This window comes from Anguilla anguilla, chromosome 9 (genome assembly GCF_013347855.1).
Source record: "Anguilla anguilla isolate fAngAng1 chromosome 9, fAngAng1.pri, whole genome shotgun sequence".
NCBI lineage: Eukaryota > Metazoa > Chordata > Actinopteri > Anguilliformes > Anguillidae > Anguilla > Anguilla anguilla.
In genome coordinates this window covers 22,035,844-22,053,252 of record NC_049209.1, presented here as the reverse complement: position 1 = coordinate 22,053,252, position 17,409 = coordinate 22,035,844, and the positions used below count along the sequence as shown (strand labels likewise).

Sequence of the window (17,409 nt, the reverse complement as noted above, 5' to 3'; positions counted from 1 at the left end):
GCCTCTGAGTAATTGGCATGATACTAACACCGTTTCGGCTGGGGAAAAATCATTGTCGAACACCTGTACTTTACGCCACAAGACTGTCTCTTGGCTGCTGCTTCCAGGGAGTTGGTGGATAATTTTACCATTTTCCACTATGGGCTTTGAGATTATGGGGTTTTTTTTACCATTTGGTTCCCATTATTTAGACAAATAATGTCTTTGTTCTTCAGCCAGTACAACACATTTGTATTGTTTGACTTTAATGAGTAAATACGAAATTATTAGCAAATTCAACCTGCCTTTATAAAAACTATACCCTCTGTATTGCAGAGGCATGCTGGTTTTTGCTGGCTTGGGTCTTTTAGTAAGGGGGATGGATGGTGGTGGATCTCCTGCTGCCTTTGATACCTCTACCTCTGCACATGCACCATCTCTAGCTGGGATTACAGTTTGCAGTCTTTTGCTAACAAAGTTAAGCTCATTAATTGCTGCACCTGACTGCTTTTCTCCTTAGGACAAAATATCATCAAGCTCCACAGCCTCGCCGCGAGGCATTTTGATGAACGGGTAGGGCCCATTTTGTACGCCATAAAGCAGTCTCACGGGCAGACACAGACATGAAACATTACGGCGGTAATATCCCCTCAAACGCGCGCGGCGGACTGCGGCGCTACTCCCACGTTGCCGCTCCCCTTTATTAGAGCCGTGTTTCAGAAACCAGCGAGTCCTTTGGGATGATTGCACCTGGATCTCACCCACCCCCCCGTCCACAGGCGTGCCTGGCGGGCGGGGGGATCCCCGTCGGTAATTGCCGGAAGGAGCGGGGGCAGGCGCCAGAGGGCCTCTCCGTTAAGATTTGACGCGCCGGTGAGGAGTCCGCGTGTTCGTCCGCGCATGCCGCTCTCCCTCCCACTCCACTCGCGTGCTTTCGCACACTGCCCGCTTTTCGCACGCTGTCCGACGTCCTTTCCAGCGGGCGGGTCCCTGAGCGGCTTCGGCCGGTGTAGCGCATGAATTTGTGTTGATGAGATTGCGTGTCAGAGGAGGGGGAGTTCACATAGCTTTCGCTGCAGTATCAGTTTTCTGTACACTCCCGTCTTTATCCTGCTTGTTGATGGGATGGAAGACAGCCCCTTGAGTGAAAAGTCACTTTATTGCTTTTTCCACCTCACTTGCAGATCCTCTTGTGGATTGTTGATTTTAGATCGAAGGACTTCACAGTAAAATATATTACCTTGCGCATCACTTGTCTAAAAAAACGTATCCCTCCAGAAGAACCTCAGAGCCTTTCTCACTTTGTGTTAGACTGAGGCTGTGATGAGAGAGGGTGGGGCTTTATGTACTGTCAGTCACTGACATGACATTTCTCTCCTGAGGAAAAGTACTGTGATTGGTATTAATTTGATTCTCTCTCTCACCCTGTGTCCTCACAGACAGTTTCCCAGATGCTGATGGCTTACCTCTCCCGCTTGTCAGCCATCGCTGACAACAAAATAAACTGTGGGCCTGCCCTCACATGGATGGAGGTATTCGTCGTCTCCTCACTTACTCTCTCTCACTCTTCTGGCCCTCTCTTCCTTCCAGTTTTTGACTCCTGTCTTTCTCCACCTGCTTTGTCCTCTTTTTATTTTTCCGACATCTTTCTCCACCTCCCCTCTATCCTCCAACCCTTTTTGACCTCCCTGTCTTTTTTCTTTTCCTGTTGATTTTCCTCCTGCTCTCCTCGCACTTTCTCTCAGTGTCCTTGCCCTGCTCATTCTCTTACTAGAGAGGGGTAGTTTTTTTGTGCTGTGGTAAAGGCAGCCTGCCTCTTCCAACTGAATGATCCCACACAAAAAGGGAGGAGTGGAGCTAAAGGGTTAAAGGGGAGTGGTCACAGAGGAGTGAGTTTGAGTTCAGGAGAGAACCACTGTAAAGGTGTGCCTTTGTGAGGATGCAGCTCTGTGCTTCTCAGAGCTCATGAGCCTTTTAGCTTGCAGCTGAAGCTGACAGGTGAAAGCTAGAGGCACTCAAAGCTGTGCCCTGATGGCTGATTAAACATTGACTGTTTAATAAGAAAGGAGGAATCACAGGCCCTTTGGAGATTAATCTCAATTATCATAATTTCCCTGTTTTTTTTTTCTCCCTTCTGAAGATTGATAACAAGGGGAACCACTTGCTGGTACACGAGGAATCCTCCATCAATGTTCCGGCCATCGCCGCCGCCCATGTGATCAAGCGCTACATCGCCCAGGCAGCGGACGAGCTGTCCTTTGAGGTTGGAGTCCGGGCAGACGGACAGGGCTGGGGGTGGAGTCGCTGTTTGCATGTGTGCTGCATAACGGGCTGTTTTGTGTTGTTTATGGGTGGGCTGACCCTTTTCCCTTCTGTGCCCCCGTCCCAGGTCGGAGACATCGTTTCGGTGATCGACATGCCCCCCAAAGAGGACACCACCTGGTGGCGAGGGAAGCACGGTTTTCAGGTGAGTCTCCCGCCAGGCTTTCCACCCCTGTACCACGTCATTCTCTCTCCACCTCAGCACAGTCCTCAGCTGAGGCTGTGAATGGGACAGTTCGTTAGCCTGGTGAGGGCTTCATTCACTCACAGGCAGCATGCGTGAGAAGCGTCTTTGTCCCACAGCAGTTCTGCTGACCCGTTTGGATTCCACAGTGTTTGGCTCACGTTAGCCGCTTCCGTCGGAAGACACAAAGGCGGATCTTCCTTTGACCTAGTCAGCCAGGAGCACCGGGGGAGGGACTGAAAGCTGCACCGGACAGAGGGGAATCGCGGAGAACGCGGTCGCACAACCGGGCAGTCAGTGAAACGGTTGTTGTTGTTTTTCTTCTCTGAGGTCGTTTTGCTGACCATCACAGCTGTTTGCACTGCGCTGAACCGCGGTTCTTTGTTGGAGAGTCCAGGACTCATCAAGATTTCTAAGTTGAGTTGCCCGTAGTCAGCACATAGTCGGTGAGTCTCTGGTCTTCAGCTTGGCTCTAAGTCTTAGTCAGTCTCTGAGATTCCTTGGTTCAGCATCATGTCAGCGGATATGTGGTGAGAATTCTGGGGAAAATTATGAGTTTTAAACAACAGTGGCGGTTGAACTAGGCTTCCCTCCATCACCATTTAGCCTTGCCACTCAAAGGGCAGCCTTCCTTCCAGCAAAAGTTATTTGAAATGAGGATGAAGCTCAGGTACACTTCTTAGTTCTTTGTCTTCAAAACAGTGGTTACCATAAACGCAATCGTTCACAAAAATACGGATGAAAATGTGTCCCGTAGCCATGAGTTAAATGCGCAACGCCTGTTCTATTGTCCAAATAAGGGACGATTCCGATTTGCGGAATGCATAAATAAAGCTAGCAACAATAACTAGAAATGTGATCCAACGTTGCCATCAATTGTGAATTGGACATTGAAAAGGGGAGGGGATGTAACAACAATTCAAAAGCGAAAGAATAATGTTGCTGTTTAAACTGCTTTAGAATGCTGGATTTTGTAGCGCATTGATTTTAGAACTGTTAAAAAGCTGAGGTGTCCCTTTACTGAGACTCCGCTTTGCGTCAGGCCGTGATATAACCATATACCACGGCCTGTTGTGATCTATTGCTTAAATAATGCCCACCCTTGGACCAATCAGAATGGAGTATTCAGCCAAGCGGTTGTATAATTTCCAATAACGGGACAGTTCGGCGTGTTTATTCTTTACATAACACCCATAACAAAACGACATTAAGAAATCACTGCGAGCGATGACATTCCGTTTTTATCAACATTAGACAGTACAAAAGGGCGCATGCCACTACACCGTCCAAAATGTAGAGCCAGGGCAAGATGCATTACCAGAGTTGCAAGGAAAGGTAGCCTGCGTGTAACTGTTGTGAATGTCAAACGTTGCGGGGTAATGTAAAAGCATTGCGAGGGAATGCAAAAGTAGCTAAAAATAAATAAATAAATCCCCACCATGACCTTTAGGGGATTCCGTATTTTTTTCATCCAGTCCAATTTTTTTTCTTCCAGTCCAGGTTTTTTTTCTTCCAGTCCAGGTTTTTTTTCCATCCAGTCCAGTTTTTTTTCTTCCAGTCCAGGTTTTTTTTCTTCCAGTCCAGTTTTTTTCTTCCAGTCCAGGTTTTTTATTTTTTTTATTTTTTTTTTATACCTCGCCATAAGTTATTTCTCAGTAAAGAGACACCTCGGGCTTTTAACAATTCTAAAATCAATGCGCTACAAAATTTTGGCTGCGTCTGAATAGTCTTTTTTGCTTAGGAAGGTTCCTAACTGAGTGAAATGACCCGGTAGTATCTAAGTGGCAGCCATGATAAGAGCTGGTCGAATTCTCTAAATACTAAGGAAAGGTGCTTCAGTGCTTTCTTATCTTCTTTAGCATATGGCACACTGGACCGTCCTTTTCGAAAGGAAAGGAGATAATGCCGTCCCACAATTCCTTGCGGCAGCAACATTTAAAACGATGCACCATTCGGCCGTTCACGAAAACAAACGATCAACTTGTGTGGTGGTTCATGAGCTATTATATGCATAGGCTTATAATCAGATCATAATCAGCATATTAACCATAAAACAGAAATCTGTCTTTCAAGAAAAAGGGATATGAGATGTTTTTAGCCAGATGATGTTTTTAATTCAGCATGTTTGAAACTTAAGAATGATGATATGTACAGTAGCAGATTTGTAGGCCTAATCTTGCATTAAATTTAACAATTATTTTCACGCAATCATACTTGTATGGGATTCATGTCAATAAATATGAGTGGACAGGAGGGTGAGCGTGAGCAACCATTCTCAACGTGACAACCATTTCGTTTCACTTTTGTGACTGGTAGCCTATATTCCTTTTTTTATTTCAATTCCAACCTTGGTAATGAAGTAATATTTTTCCCCAGGTTGTCCACGTTTATATAGCCTGCATGAAACAGTCATCAGACAGTTTGTAAAACTTAGTTTAGTTAAAAATAAAAGAGAGAGAGAGAGATGAAAAGTACAGTATGAGGATGTGGAAATATATTTCATAATTAATTATATGCCAATATTAAATCAATTTGATGCTTTGAAGGCACAACAGTTGCATTGCCAATGAATATTAGGTTAGAAAATACAACATTTGCCCGATTTAACGTGACTTCCGGTATAAACAATGCCCACTTCTGGTCTTCTATCCGAATACAGATACACAGACAGATCATTTTGTTGGTTGAACAGATACAGATAATGACGTCTCTGCACACCCCTAGTAATCAACACACCAATCATCTGAGAAAATTTGAACCATTCAGTGAGAGCCCTTGGATCAAGAGACAAATTAATGAAAACGAGAACATTCCTCACTTACATTGAGGAAACGAAAACGAGAACATACACTTAAGGCATGTATTTTGGAAGTCATGCTTACCATGTATTCTCAGCAGAATGGTGGTGTTTTGAACTGGGCAATGGGGAGCAAATATTGAACAGTAATTCAGAAAACTAAACGGTTATGCTCAGTGTGAGCTTATGTATGCCCACATGTTGGTATGTGTGTAGCACCTGATATCTATATCATGCTGAGAGGCTTGAAATAAGTAGTGAGGATACATTGAGCCCATTCAGTTCATGTATGGCTCTGAATGTGAATCTGTAACAGTGCTGCGCAGGACTGATTCTGGCGAAGGCGGAGCCAGGTTGAGCTCTGTCACCCCCCCCCCCCTCCCCAGCTGTCAATAGGACTGCAGACCTTGTGGGCTGTGTGGGTGTTGCTTGGGTAGTACTAACATTGTGCCTCTTTGCTAAGGGCACTGAACCTTGAAGCCTTGAGATTACAACATTTTATCTACAAGATTTATGACATCCTTGAAGACGACTGGAGTTTGAGCAAGAACAAGACGAGTCCTTTTAGTGCAGTTTCCCAGTGCATGGAGAAACTGCAATGTCTTGTTCTGTCCCCCTCAGTGTCGTCAGGTTTATCCCGGGGTTGGTGGGCAACGTTGCATCCACAATAGAATTGTTTGGGGGGCGGGGCCAAACCCACGCAGGAATACTGCCTATGTCACTGATCGAGTCAGGAAGTGACACAGCAGCTGTGGCCAACCAGAGTGTAGTATTCAGCGGAAAATCAGGTGGAATTGTATGGATGGATTTATCCTTATCTTTTTTTATCCCCCCTGACTGGTAAAGCTGTTCACTGCCTCCTTCATTTTTCATTGATGCTGGTGACAAGTAGTCGCCTTTTCATGCTGCATGAAGATGAAATATGAATACCTGTGGACACTTGCCTGCCTCCCTGCTTCATGGTCCATTATTGGCCAGGTCATGTCACAGATTCAGTTAGAGTTATTTGCTATCCCCTCTGATTGTTTCTGAAAGAGCCCTAGTCATGTTCTTGGCTGGCATGTTTTTGGGATAGAAAGTTAATTTTATGAAGCAGTGTACCTTTTTAAGCTGCTAATGTGGTTTAAAGCTTGCTAGGCCAAATGCTGACCTCTTGAGTCTCGTAATCACGCATCTTTCCCAGCTCCCGAGATCCACGTGTCCTCCCAGCCCTGCTCACTGACCCCCTCAGCTCATTTCCCGTACAGAAAGAGAGCCTTTCACAAGTAAGAATCGGGTGGCTAATGTTTGCTAACCGTTCTTCAGGAAGGTAAATGGGCTGACATTATAGGAGCTCTGAGAGACTGATTACAGCCTACTCTGCATCTCAGATTTTGACATTTTAACTTATTTTTTACTTTTGACCATCATTTTGTGGATTAAAGGAGTTTTATGAATTTCATCTTAAGTCTAGCTCACTGAATTGCAGAAGCACAGCCATTGCTCAGAAGCCGATGAAATTGGCCTGAGCAGAAATGAAGTTTGCCACTTTGCTTCATCTTGTTTTCTTAATCAGTGAAATTTAGGCGTTTATTCTGAGGTGACTAAGGGACAGCTAAGCAGTTTCAGCATTAAATCACATTTCGGCATGATGTGATATTTTCCCCTAACCTTCAACACTAATGTTAAAACAAACACTGGTTCCAGGTTAATGTTTTTTTTTTCTTTTTTCTTTTTTAAAAATCTGTCTGTATTCTGTCTTGTTTTTACTTTGTGTTCTTTTATTTGGAAAGGAATCTGAAAACCACATAAAACCTGCTTTAAAAATAGCTTCGTATGCGTATTATTTTTCATGGCAGATGTGGAAATGGCGTCCACACAGGAAATGACATACTGACAGGTCTGGCCGCGGGTCTCGGCAGCGCTCGTGCCGCGGCGGCATCCTGACCCGGCCGTACCCGGCGGGCCCCGGGGCGCATGGCACAGATTAAACCAGAACCAGGGCTAGACAGCTGCCAGGGCTCATCCAGACACCCTCGCGCTAGCTGGCATGCCCCAAAGCGGAACCCGCTTTCCCGCACGGCCTCTTGCCCAGAGAGAGGCTCCAGAAGCCGCATAGAGACGTGCTGCCGTTATGCTTACACTGACCCCATCACCAAAAGCCCTATGGAGGATGTGGCTCGTAATTATGCCTGAGAAAATGATTCAAGTGCGATGGTGTTTTATTACTAGTGTTAAGTGGAGAATGTCACCCTGACTGTCTTTTTTCTCTCTCTCTTTTTATCTCTCCATCTTTCTGTAGGTTGGCTTCTTTCCCAGCGAGTGTGTGGAGCTGATCAATGACAAGCTTCCCCAGTCTGTCACCAACTCTGTGCCAAAACCAGGTACTGTGCTCCTCCCAAAATGTCACATGATGATGCCAAACAGAGGCTGTGACTGTTGGGTTTGAAGGAATTGGTCGTGGCTCACAGATGCACTGCTGTTCCCTGTGATACATTTCAGTGTCTTAATTATGAGTGAAAGTACACACATTACACGTACAGGCTGAAAGCCATAAGTGATGCAAGAGGGTTTCATGTATTGATGTGTTTTAGATGGTGAGTTGTCCTGTGGGAGCACAGAATGTAGAAGTAGACTGCTACTAAGCCATATGATGGTGTGACTGGTCTTGGTGGGTTTGAAGAGAGTGTCCTAGCTGGCCTTCCAAGGACATTAACATGAATGAAATAAAGCATATAGACGCTGCAGTGTTTGGTATCATTCGGTATCACTGTAACTGTTTCTATGGGGATTACTTGGATGTACTGTTTGATAAAAATAGACTCCACTGGAGCCTGTATCTGTATCGCTGGTGAACCACACAAATCCTGCCTGCAAGAACATTGTATTGCTCAGAGACCACTTTAACCAGCTGTAGGAGGGAGGACCTGTACCCAGTTGACAGGGATTTGGTTTCCCTTTAAAAGCAGCTTTTTCAGTCAAATCAGGTCCATGCTCCTTGTAAAAAAGGAATTTAAAATGGAACAGGCCATTTAATTGGTGACTGCGTATTACACACAATTGCCTGAAAATTCTTGAACTGTTTACCTGTTTCATCATTTACCCATAATGCTTTTACTTAAACGGCATCCACACATTGGAATTACCGCTACCTGACAATCCTTCACTATTCCCTAGAGAGTGGAACTTCTGTGTGCACAGTGGCGTTCTTTTAAAATTGGAAGGAGCTCGCTTCTGGATGAACAAACAAAAAAATTGCGGCCAAAATGACATTTCTGTTCACTCAGGGGAAAAGTTTAGAAAACCAAGTAAAATACACTGCCAGGGACTGAAGCAACGTGTCAGAAGTAAACAAACTGACAGGTAACTGAAACGGAGCTTATAAGCAGAATGTGAAGCGAGCATTCTTCTTTTAGGCCTCTTCTTGGGTAGCACAAGAACTTTCCAAAAGCCAGCTTACGTCATATTTGGCATTCTCAAAACATCGTAAAGTTCTCTGCACGTTAGACCCAAAACGCGTAAAACGGGCTGTCACTGACCTCGAGTGGGCGAATCCCCGCGAGTCATGCTGTAATCATTTGGTGTGGTCTGCGCGTAAGAGGGAAATGCCGGAGGATGTGAGCGCTGTTGTTAATTTTGCCAGAGTGAGAAAGCCACAAGCCCGTGTAAGACAGACTTAAAGAGGACTTCATTGGCTAGAGCCGAGGGGAGGAAATTGTATAAGGTGTTTAGCTTTTTAATAAGAAGAGCCCCGCAGCCTACCTACGCCAGGTAGCAGCAGTACTACTTGCAGTGTCCATAGCAGCGAGAACCAAGATCACGAGTAAATAACCCTGCGGTGGTCACAAGACCTTCGTCTTTCAGATCGGACCTCCGGGACTGCTGGAACATGCCGGCATTCCAGCAAATGAAGGGGGGGAAAGGCTCTTAATTTGCGCAGTGGTTAAGAGAATTTGGGGTTAGCATGTCCCTCTACACCGCGCCGCCGCCTCTCCACACGTCCCCCTGGACCTGACGCGCCTGTGGCCCCACCCACGTCCCCGACCGCATGTTTAATGCTGTTGTCTCGCTGTGTCCCCTCCCGCCAGCCTCCCCCAGCTCTGGTCTGCGGCCTGCATCCTGGAGTTTCTTCCCTCCCTGTACGTGCTGGTATATCTCACACTTTCCCTCACAGGCACAGGCACACAGGCAGAGACACACGCGCACACACACACACACACACAAGCACACACGCACAGGCACACAAACACAGGCACAGGCACACTCACACATACGCAATCACACACTCACTTTAGTCCCCCTTTTTAAGAACATCCCATTGTTGCCCTGAGAATTTATTTAACCAATTCATAAATGATAAAAGTTAAAGCACAGCACCTTCAGCATAGCAGTCCTTCAGTTTGTATTATTTTATTTGTGAAGTTAATGTCTCTCAATGCGGTCTTAACATGTAACGCAGTTTCCAAATTTTTCATAGTTTATTTAAACCCTGGAGATTTTTTAATATCATTTATGTAACTTTTACAAAACCTTAGTCAAAAAAATAGAACCTTCTGTATAAAAATGTGACTGACAGGATATGACTGCTAGACCTGCTATCCCTCCTGATGTGATCTCTAATCAAATTAAATCATTTTCTCCCTTTTTGTACCCCCCTGGCACCCCCAACTCCCCTGTACCCCCCTCCCCTCCCTTCCGGGCCCTGACTGCATGCAGATTTGGAAATGGAGAGTGTTAAGCAGGATAATGCATGGGTTCCCGACCCTCTCAACCACTACAGGATAAGCTCAGGTAGAAGTCGGTTCCTTGGTTTGCCAGTGTTACTGTAAACTAGAGCTAACCTCGTAGTCAGTACGTCACTAACACGCTTCGCCGGTCGCCGTCTCTCTCCTCCTAACACCGCTGCGTTCAGCCATCAGAGCTGAGGCCCGCATGGAATCAGCGTTCAGTTACATTTCTGTCCTCTTATTTATAATGGTTCCCTTTCAGGGCATATTCTGTGATTTTAAAATACCATATTTTGTTATGAAATGTGAAGCTGTAAAATGTGGAAAGTAAAGCTTCATTACTCCTCAAAATGGATTGAAGCCTTTATGAGTGATCACTCCTGAACCAATCATACATATTGTTTAGATTTTTAGACCAGTGACTTTTGATTGGTTTGGGCAAGTCAGAGATTGACAGCCTGATTTCTTCCATCCATTATTGGGCCCCCAACGCCTTAACTACTCCCCATTGGCACAAACTCATGCAGGTTAGATTTGTGTTGTCACAGAGTTCTGCTGTCCTTATGTGTCAGGGGAAAATAAACCCTGAAAATCTGAAGCCATAAAGAGGAAAAGAAATGTAACTGAGCTAGTAAAACTTTAGAGAGGATCATCTCTTTTACAGTATACTAACATTAAATCACATACTCCAGTTCACATAGGTAGCTCATCTTGCTGTCACCGTTTCATATTCATATATGAGCAGCTCCTTTCCTTTAGAAATTTGTACCATGAAATCGGCAATCCAAGGGAAACGGTTGGCCTTACTGTGCACAAAAGTAAGCTGCCTTTTCAAGGCAAAAGGCTTATCCAACCAAACATACATTATCCAGCCATACATGCTCATCCAACCAAAAAGCTTACCCATGCATTTAAAGGACAGTGGGTGTTCTTTAAGTTCACTAATGGGTTTAGACCTCAGTGCTCGTTAGATGTGCTTTAGTTGAATGGAGTGAGGAGAGGTGCAGCACAGGTTGTGTGGAGTAGCCTCGTTTGTGTGGGGCGGAGCCTGCTACGCCCTTCCTGGTTCCTCTCTCCTCTCACTCCCCAGTTAACACAGAACGTTCTCACAAAGTTGTTGCCATGTAGTGACAATGTTATAACATTGAGAAAACATTCCAGTAACATTGTGAGAACATTTTGTGTTAGCTGAGACTATTTTCAAACCTTCACAATGAAGACACAACTTTGTCTCTTCCCACCTGAGAGTGCAAACACAAAGAGGTGGGCTTGCTTTTCATGACTGCAAAAACTTCTGAAGATTTTCTCTGTTTGCCCCATTAACTTCGTGGAATATACAGTAAGTAAATTGTGGATTGTTTCTATTTTTATATTTGTTTTTGTGGGGTTTTAGAAGGACACTGGGGCGGAACAGCACTTGTTTAAATTCTTTATTCACAGTTCCTGACACACAGCAGCAGATGATTTTCTGTTTCCAGTTCTGATTGTGCAGAGTGACAGAGTAGTTTGTCATGGTGCTGAAAGGTCCTCATTAATCCATTGCTGTAGATCAGAAAACCTTCTCAAGATGTATCCGTGTTTGGCTTAACTTGGGTGGGGGAGGGATAAACAGCAAAAACCTACTCTGGTGATTTATTCAAAGCTGTAAGTAGAGGGCTGTAAAATGATCCTGTGGGTGTGAGCTTTGTCCTCAGAACGCATGATGTAGTTTCTCCACAGTGAATGAAATGACGCACTCCTTATAGATACCCAGATGTGCTCAAATATGACCTCTGTGGCCTGGATTCTGCAGTGCTCATGGAGGTTTAGCTACACTTAAACAGACATTTTTAAATGGGAAAAGGGCAAATGCAATCCTCTCAATAGGGATCATCGTCCCTTTAGGTCTGTCCAAGTTACCTTTGGTTGTTTTATGATGTTGTTCACTCACAATTTATGAATATATGAAAGTTCAATAATGAAGTCATTTAGACTGCCATTACTGGTCTTGAATACTTAAGTCCCTCCTCCAGGTTCTAAGTTGTGAAAAATGCGAGTTCCGTTCCCCCACACAGAGTTAATAAGCTTAGGGGGTCTTTGATTAAGTCTGTTGCTTAAAAGGGTGGTCCAAATCCAGAATAATGGCAAAACCTGCCTCTGAGGAGTTATTTGGATACTGTAAAATAAGCTTATATCCATATACTGCTTAATGACTTGCCCCCCTGGGTCCAGAATGCTAGTGTAGACTGGTTAGTAGTGACACAGGCTATAATGGTGCTGAGGGCATAAGGATGTCATACTGCAGGATATTCTTATATCAGAATTAAGAAACACACCGTTATGGTAGCTGACTCGTCTTTGTAAACATAAGCTTTTCAAATATAAGGATGCAAAATGTTATGCCATCTCACTAAGCAAGCTAGCCATCCGCCAGCCAATTTAACTAGCTGTCTGTCTACCCAACTGGCATGTTGGTCTATGATCCCTTTTACAAACACAGACCACCATTTAAAAAAATTTTTTTAAAGCTGTCATCCAACATAATTTAGCTAAACAAATCCTGTCCCATTTGCTTTTGTAAGACAGTGGACATCATTAATGTTAAATTTTGAATACTTCTGTGAAGCAAATTGCTACAATGCTACTTTAATGGTTCAGGAAGTAACTGTGCCAGTCAAGGAAGTATGGCAGCTGTGAGCTGCCTGCACCAGCAGCACCAGTTGTGCAGTCCTTCAGCGCAGTTGCTACACAGCTAAGCTGGTGGAGAAGGAAAATAAAGGTTGTTGTTAAGCATTCTAGTTGACACAATTTACTGGCCATTCCAAATTGTGGGAGAAAAAGAAAAAATATTGGAAACAAGGAAATTACAAAAAAAATAAAACCTAATTTTGTGCAAGTATGCACCATCATGCACGTGCGCACACACACACACACACACACACACACACACACAAGCCCTTGATTGTGGGACACAGCCCTCTCTCCTCCGGCCCGCTGTGGCAGGTGTGAGTCCAGATGTAGCCGCCCTACTTCTCCCCCAATCCCCCACTTCCTCCCCAGGCAGAGCAGCCGTCCGGTCTGGAGAACACGGGGCAGCTGTGTCTTTGAACGGGCTGGGACGTTTGGACACGTCTGAGAGGGAGAGAGAGGTGCGAGTGAAACAGCTGGATCTCCGTCCAGCTGTCCCAGGGGGTTCCTGTACGTTTCCTGTTTAATCAAGTCGAGGGGTTTCGCTGTCTGTGCTGCAGAGATCTGGCACAGGGTTGGATGGTTAGAAACTGGCGGTGTCAGAAAAGGGGAGTAAGGCTGAGCAAGCTGCCAGGAGTGTTATCCAAATGACACCTGAGTTTATTTTGTGATGGGATCATACTTGTGCTTATGCAAAAGGGGTCTGTTCATTTTCTCTTTCCTTTACCTAGCTGTGTGAACGTTTGCAACAAGTACTATGACAAACGTTGATCTTGGAATCCTTATGTCATTGCTAATAGTACTGTTTTTACTCATTAATGATGGCTTACTTGATAGTTAATTGCAGCAGAGGAAATAAGAAATTAATAAATTGGTTTCTCAGAAATCCCTTTCTAAACGGATGCTGCTCATTTAAAGTTTCAGAATGATATAATGCTGTTAAGATTAAATTGATCTCAGTGGTTCTCATTCTTTAGTACACAAGTTTAAATAACTTGAGAAATTGAAGAAATACAACAGGTTTGTTGATGTGGATCTCCTGCACATTTAGTAATTTCCTCTTATCTACCCGATCATTATTCAAATTTGTTTTATGTAAGGAATTCTAACTCCCTGTACTTTTTCAGAGTTTACTCTGCCTTATTAAATTAATTAATTATTTTTTCAATATTGGACCACATAAGAGAATGCTGTACCTCAGATGTTTTTGGGAGCCTTGGATGAACCTGTGGCGTGGTGTATCTTGGGCCATGTGCACATCAGGACCCATGTGTTGCCTGGTTATGCATAGAAGACCACAATAATTGTATATTATGTAACATTCATATTTTCATATACTCCATTGTTGATCAGTAGGAACAAGGCGTTCCTTGTCCATACAACACTGTGATGGCAGCCTGGTCTTACTCCACTCTCAGTACCCCATTGAACGGAGCTTGGCTGTGTGACAGAGGAAGTTTCTTCATAGTAAATAGAGAACTGCCTGTTGTTGGTCTCAATACAGTTTGCGACCAGAGAAAATCGAGTTCGTGCGGATGACAGCCTCTTTGGGCAGGGTGCCAAGCAAGTTCCAGAGACAAAAACTCAGCAACATCAAATACCTAATCATTTCCATCAAGCATCAGTTCAAGCAGCAAGAAAGGAATCTTGTTAACTACCTTGATACAAGAGAGATTGTATTAAATTACCCAGTTAAGATGTTCCCAAACTTAAAAAGAAAGGATTAACCTTATTTTCCCAACTGCTCAGCCGTATATGCATTTACTTAAGCACTTTAGCAATTTGCGAGTGTTACAGTAAATAACCGACCTTTTATATTAGGCATATATAGTCTTTGAGCAACTGCGAGATAACAGCAACCAAATCCATGTCCAAGTATTTTTTCCTCCGATAGATGGTGTACTGCTGTAGATATCAGTAATAGTGCATGGACTACTTGAAATGGTATTCTATTGAAGAATCCAGGCGGAACTATTTGTGATTGTCTGGGGTAGCTAATGACATTTGTGCAATCATTTGGCTCGAGGATGGTATTTGAACTTTAACAGTAATCGACCGTTTACGCTACAATTTCCACACTAAGATGTACAGCGGCTGCATTGTCAATGACCATTTAGTGGTTTATGGAGTGGTCTGTTCAGGGCAAAGCGGTGCTGGAGAGGTCGGTCTTGAAACTTTCTTCTTTTTTTAATATAAAATAATTGGTCTATCATTCTATGATTAGTCTGCATCCTTCATGCGCCTTGCGCCCTCTGCTTTTACGAAAGACGGGCTGTGCTTAATTTTAGTTGACGTATTGTGAGTGCAAGTACTGCCAGTTTGTTGAGGGGTAATAAACAAAACAAAATGAGTTTACATTCAAGAAGCAACCGTTGTATCGCGCACTACGCGTAATCGGAGATAATTTATAAATATGTTTTAGAGGCGTTATTTGCTTTCTGATTGGATAATGGCTTCGTCCTGTTGTAGCTGGAATACTCAGCTCAGACGTGGAACGGGGGCGGTGCGTTTTCTGGCTTTGAGCGGGGTGGAGATGAGGGGAAGCCAGTTGCAGTGAGACTCCGGAGGTCGGACTCAGCAGCACAGAGGGAAGACTCAAAAGTTTAACAAAGGATAAAGTTTTCTAGCTTATGCTCTTTGGTGGATGACAGTTTAAGACATGCGTCGTGAGAGCGAGGCTTGTCTGGCACAATGAAAATCACTTCAGGTTGCGCTGCATTTGTAGGCTCGACCGGTGGAGTTCCCATTGGTTAAAAGTGGTGTTAGCCTTTTGAAACAACACGGGGATCCCGTTGAATCTTGAATCACTGTCATTTCTCTTGAGCTGGTTCTCGGACGGGTGCATATTTGTCGAGTAACTGACCTCTTGCTAGCAACCGTTTTGGAGTAAACTGAGGATCTGAAACTGATTTACAATTAGGAATCCAGGTAAGAAGGACACTGTTTTGGTTCGTTGTTAATTTCTAGATTAATTTATATAGAGTTATGCCGTTAGGCGGCGTTATATTAGTGAGCTAGTTAGTGAACTAAACTCACTGTTTTTATTTGATCGTGGAAGTTTATTCCGAAAGTTCTGTTAAGGGTTGTTTTCGACATATTCATCTTCTGCTTAATTAGTGCTGGTTTTGATAAAGAACTATTGCTATTGACAGTTGGTTAAATTTCTCCTTAAAGTGGTCAATTTTTCGTTTTATCATTAGGTAATTTTTACTTTCATGTCTACATCAATAATGGTGTGTGCGTGTTAAATATATGCGTGTATATGTGCATGCGCGCTTCTGCTTTTATTAGCTGTTCTTGGTATTTTGCTTTCATGCAAAGTCAAATACATTATACACACGGTCAGCTGTGCTTCCTGTTATGATATGAGGGATATTGTTGTATTATTGTTTGATATAACGTAAAAAAAACATTATACATATATTACGTTATGGTATTATCAGATATTACGTTATGTAGTTGGCTAAAGCCTTAACCAAACCTCTTACCATAAGAGCAGTAATTGGCCTCCCATGGAGTTTTCCCTCGGCTTCGTTCGGTGAATTGGCCTCATACAATAGTCAATTGAGTGGCTCGTGAATGCGTTTTATTTGCCACAGAGACTAAAGCATTAAGATGATTAAACTCGTGGAGAATAAAATACGATAAATACTGTTGTGATTTACATAGATTGTGACATTTATTTGCTGGATACATTTTAATAGAGGTGCTAGTGGTTGCACAATCGCTGGCTATGGTCATCATTAATTCTTTATATGATTTTTAAAGGTAGGTCAAGCTATATTTTAAATGTCTGAAGTTTTAAGGAGTTCTACGTGAACTTTTCAAGGCTAGTAGTCTGAAGTCCTGTGAATTATTAACCCAAGTCTGGACACTTTATGAATAGTTTTTTTTCCCTCTCCTTTTGTAACATTCCTGAATGTTAGTTTCTGAAGATAAGGTCTTTGCAATAGCTGTTTGGCAAGCAATCTTTAGAATGCATAATTTAGTTTAATACAAAAATGTTGCATGATATATTTGTGTTGCCTATCTAGCACTTAGGCGGCAATAGGCCTCCAATTTATTAACGTTAGGGGAATCATCCAGTAACAAAAATGAAATAATATTCCAACCAGATAGTTGACACATCACACTGAAATCCTATTTCAGTTCATTTATGATTATTCCACTCTTGCCCTCATGAAAGCACAATGCCATGTCCAAATATTAACAAAAGCCACACACTGTATGGGTCACCAAAGCTACTTTTAGCCACTATTACCAAATCTTTCTTGTGAACATGAAGCCTTTGATATTTCCCAGGCTTCACGCTCCACATTCTCGCAGGTCTCTCCGGAGGAGTGTTCTCTTGGAGAAATGGCGCCTGCACAACTTCATACTAAGCCCAAGCAGCACTGGTGCTAGTATCAGTCAGCTACTGTGGTCATCCTCACCAGTGAGTCCACATGTGGAAGATACGAGTTGACCTGCAGTTAGGGCAGGGGCCGGAGCCATTAAATCATGAAATGATGAACAAAGCACATTTTAGATTTTTATAGTAAAACCCCTGTGAAAATCAAGGCTCAAAATTGATGGGGATCATCTGATTCTTGTTAATCTTTTGTATATTTTTATAGTAGCCTTCTGAAAACAGTTGAGTTGAGAGTGTATGAAGACAAAACGCGCCACCGTTTTTCTCTGTCCATAGCAGGAGCGTACTGTGGTAGGTTTGGTATTTCTGGTGGTATTTCTCTCAGGTAAGTCATCCGCACAAG

General features: G+C 43.5%; 1 protein-coding gene across 1 annotated transcript in view; it reads left to right on the top strand.

Moving 5' to 3' along the window:
• Positions 1 to 17,409, top strand: part of arhgap32b (Rho GTPase activating protein 32b) — a 121,069-nt gene that overhangs the window by 80,967 nt on the left and 22,693 nt on the right. The window contains 6 exon segments of the mRNA XM_035432677.1: positions 1,419 to 1,511; positions 2,120 to 2,242; positions 2,369 to 2,446; positions 7,564 to 7,645; positions 9,350 to 9,400; positions 9,978 to 10,052. Of these exon segments, the coding sequence (XP_035288568.1) occupies positions 1,419 to 1,511; positions 2,120 to 2,242; positions 2,369 to 2,446; positions 7,564 to 7,645; positions 9,350 to 9,400; positions 9,978 to 10,052 (502 nt within the window).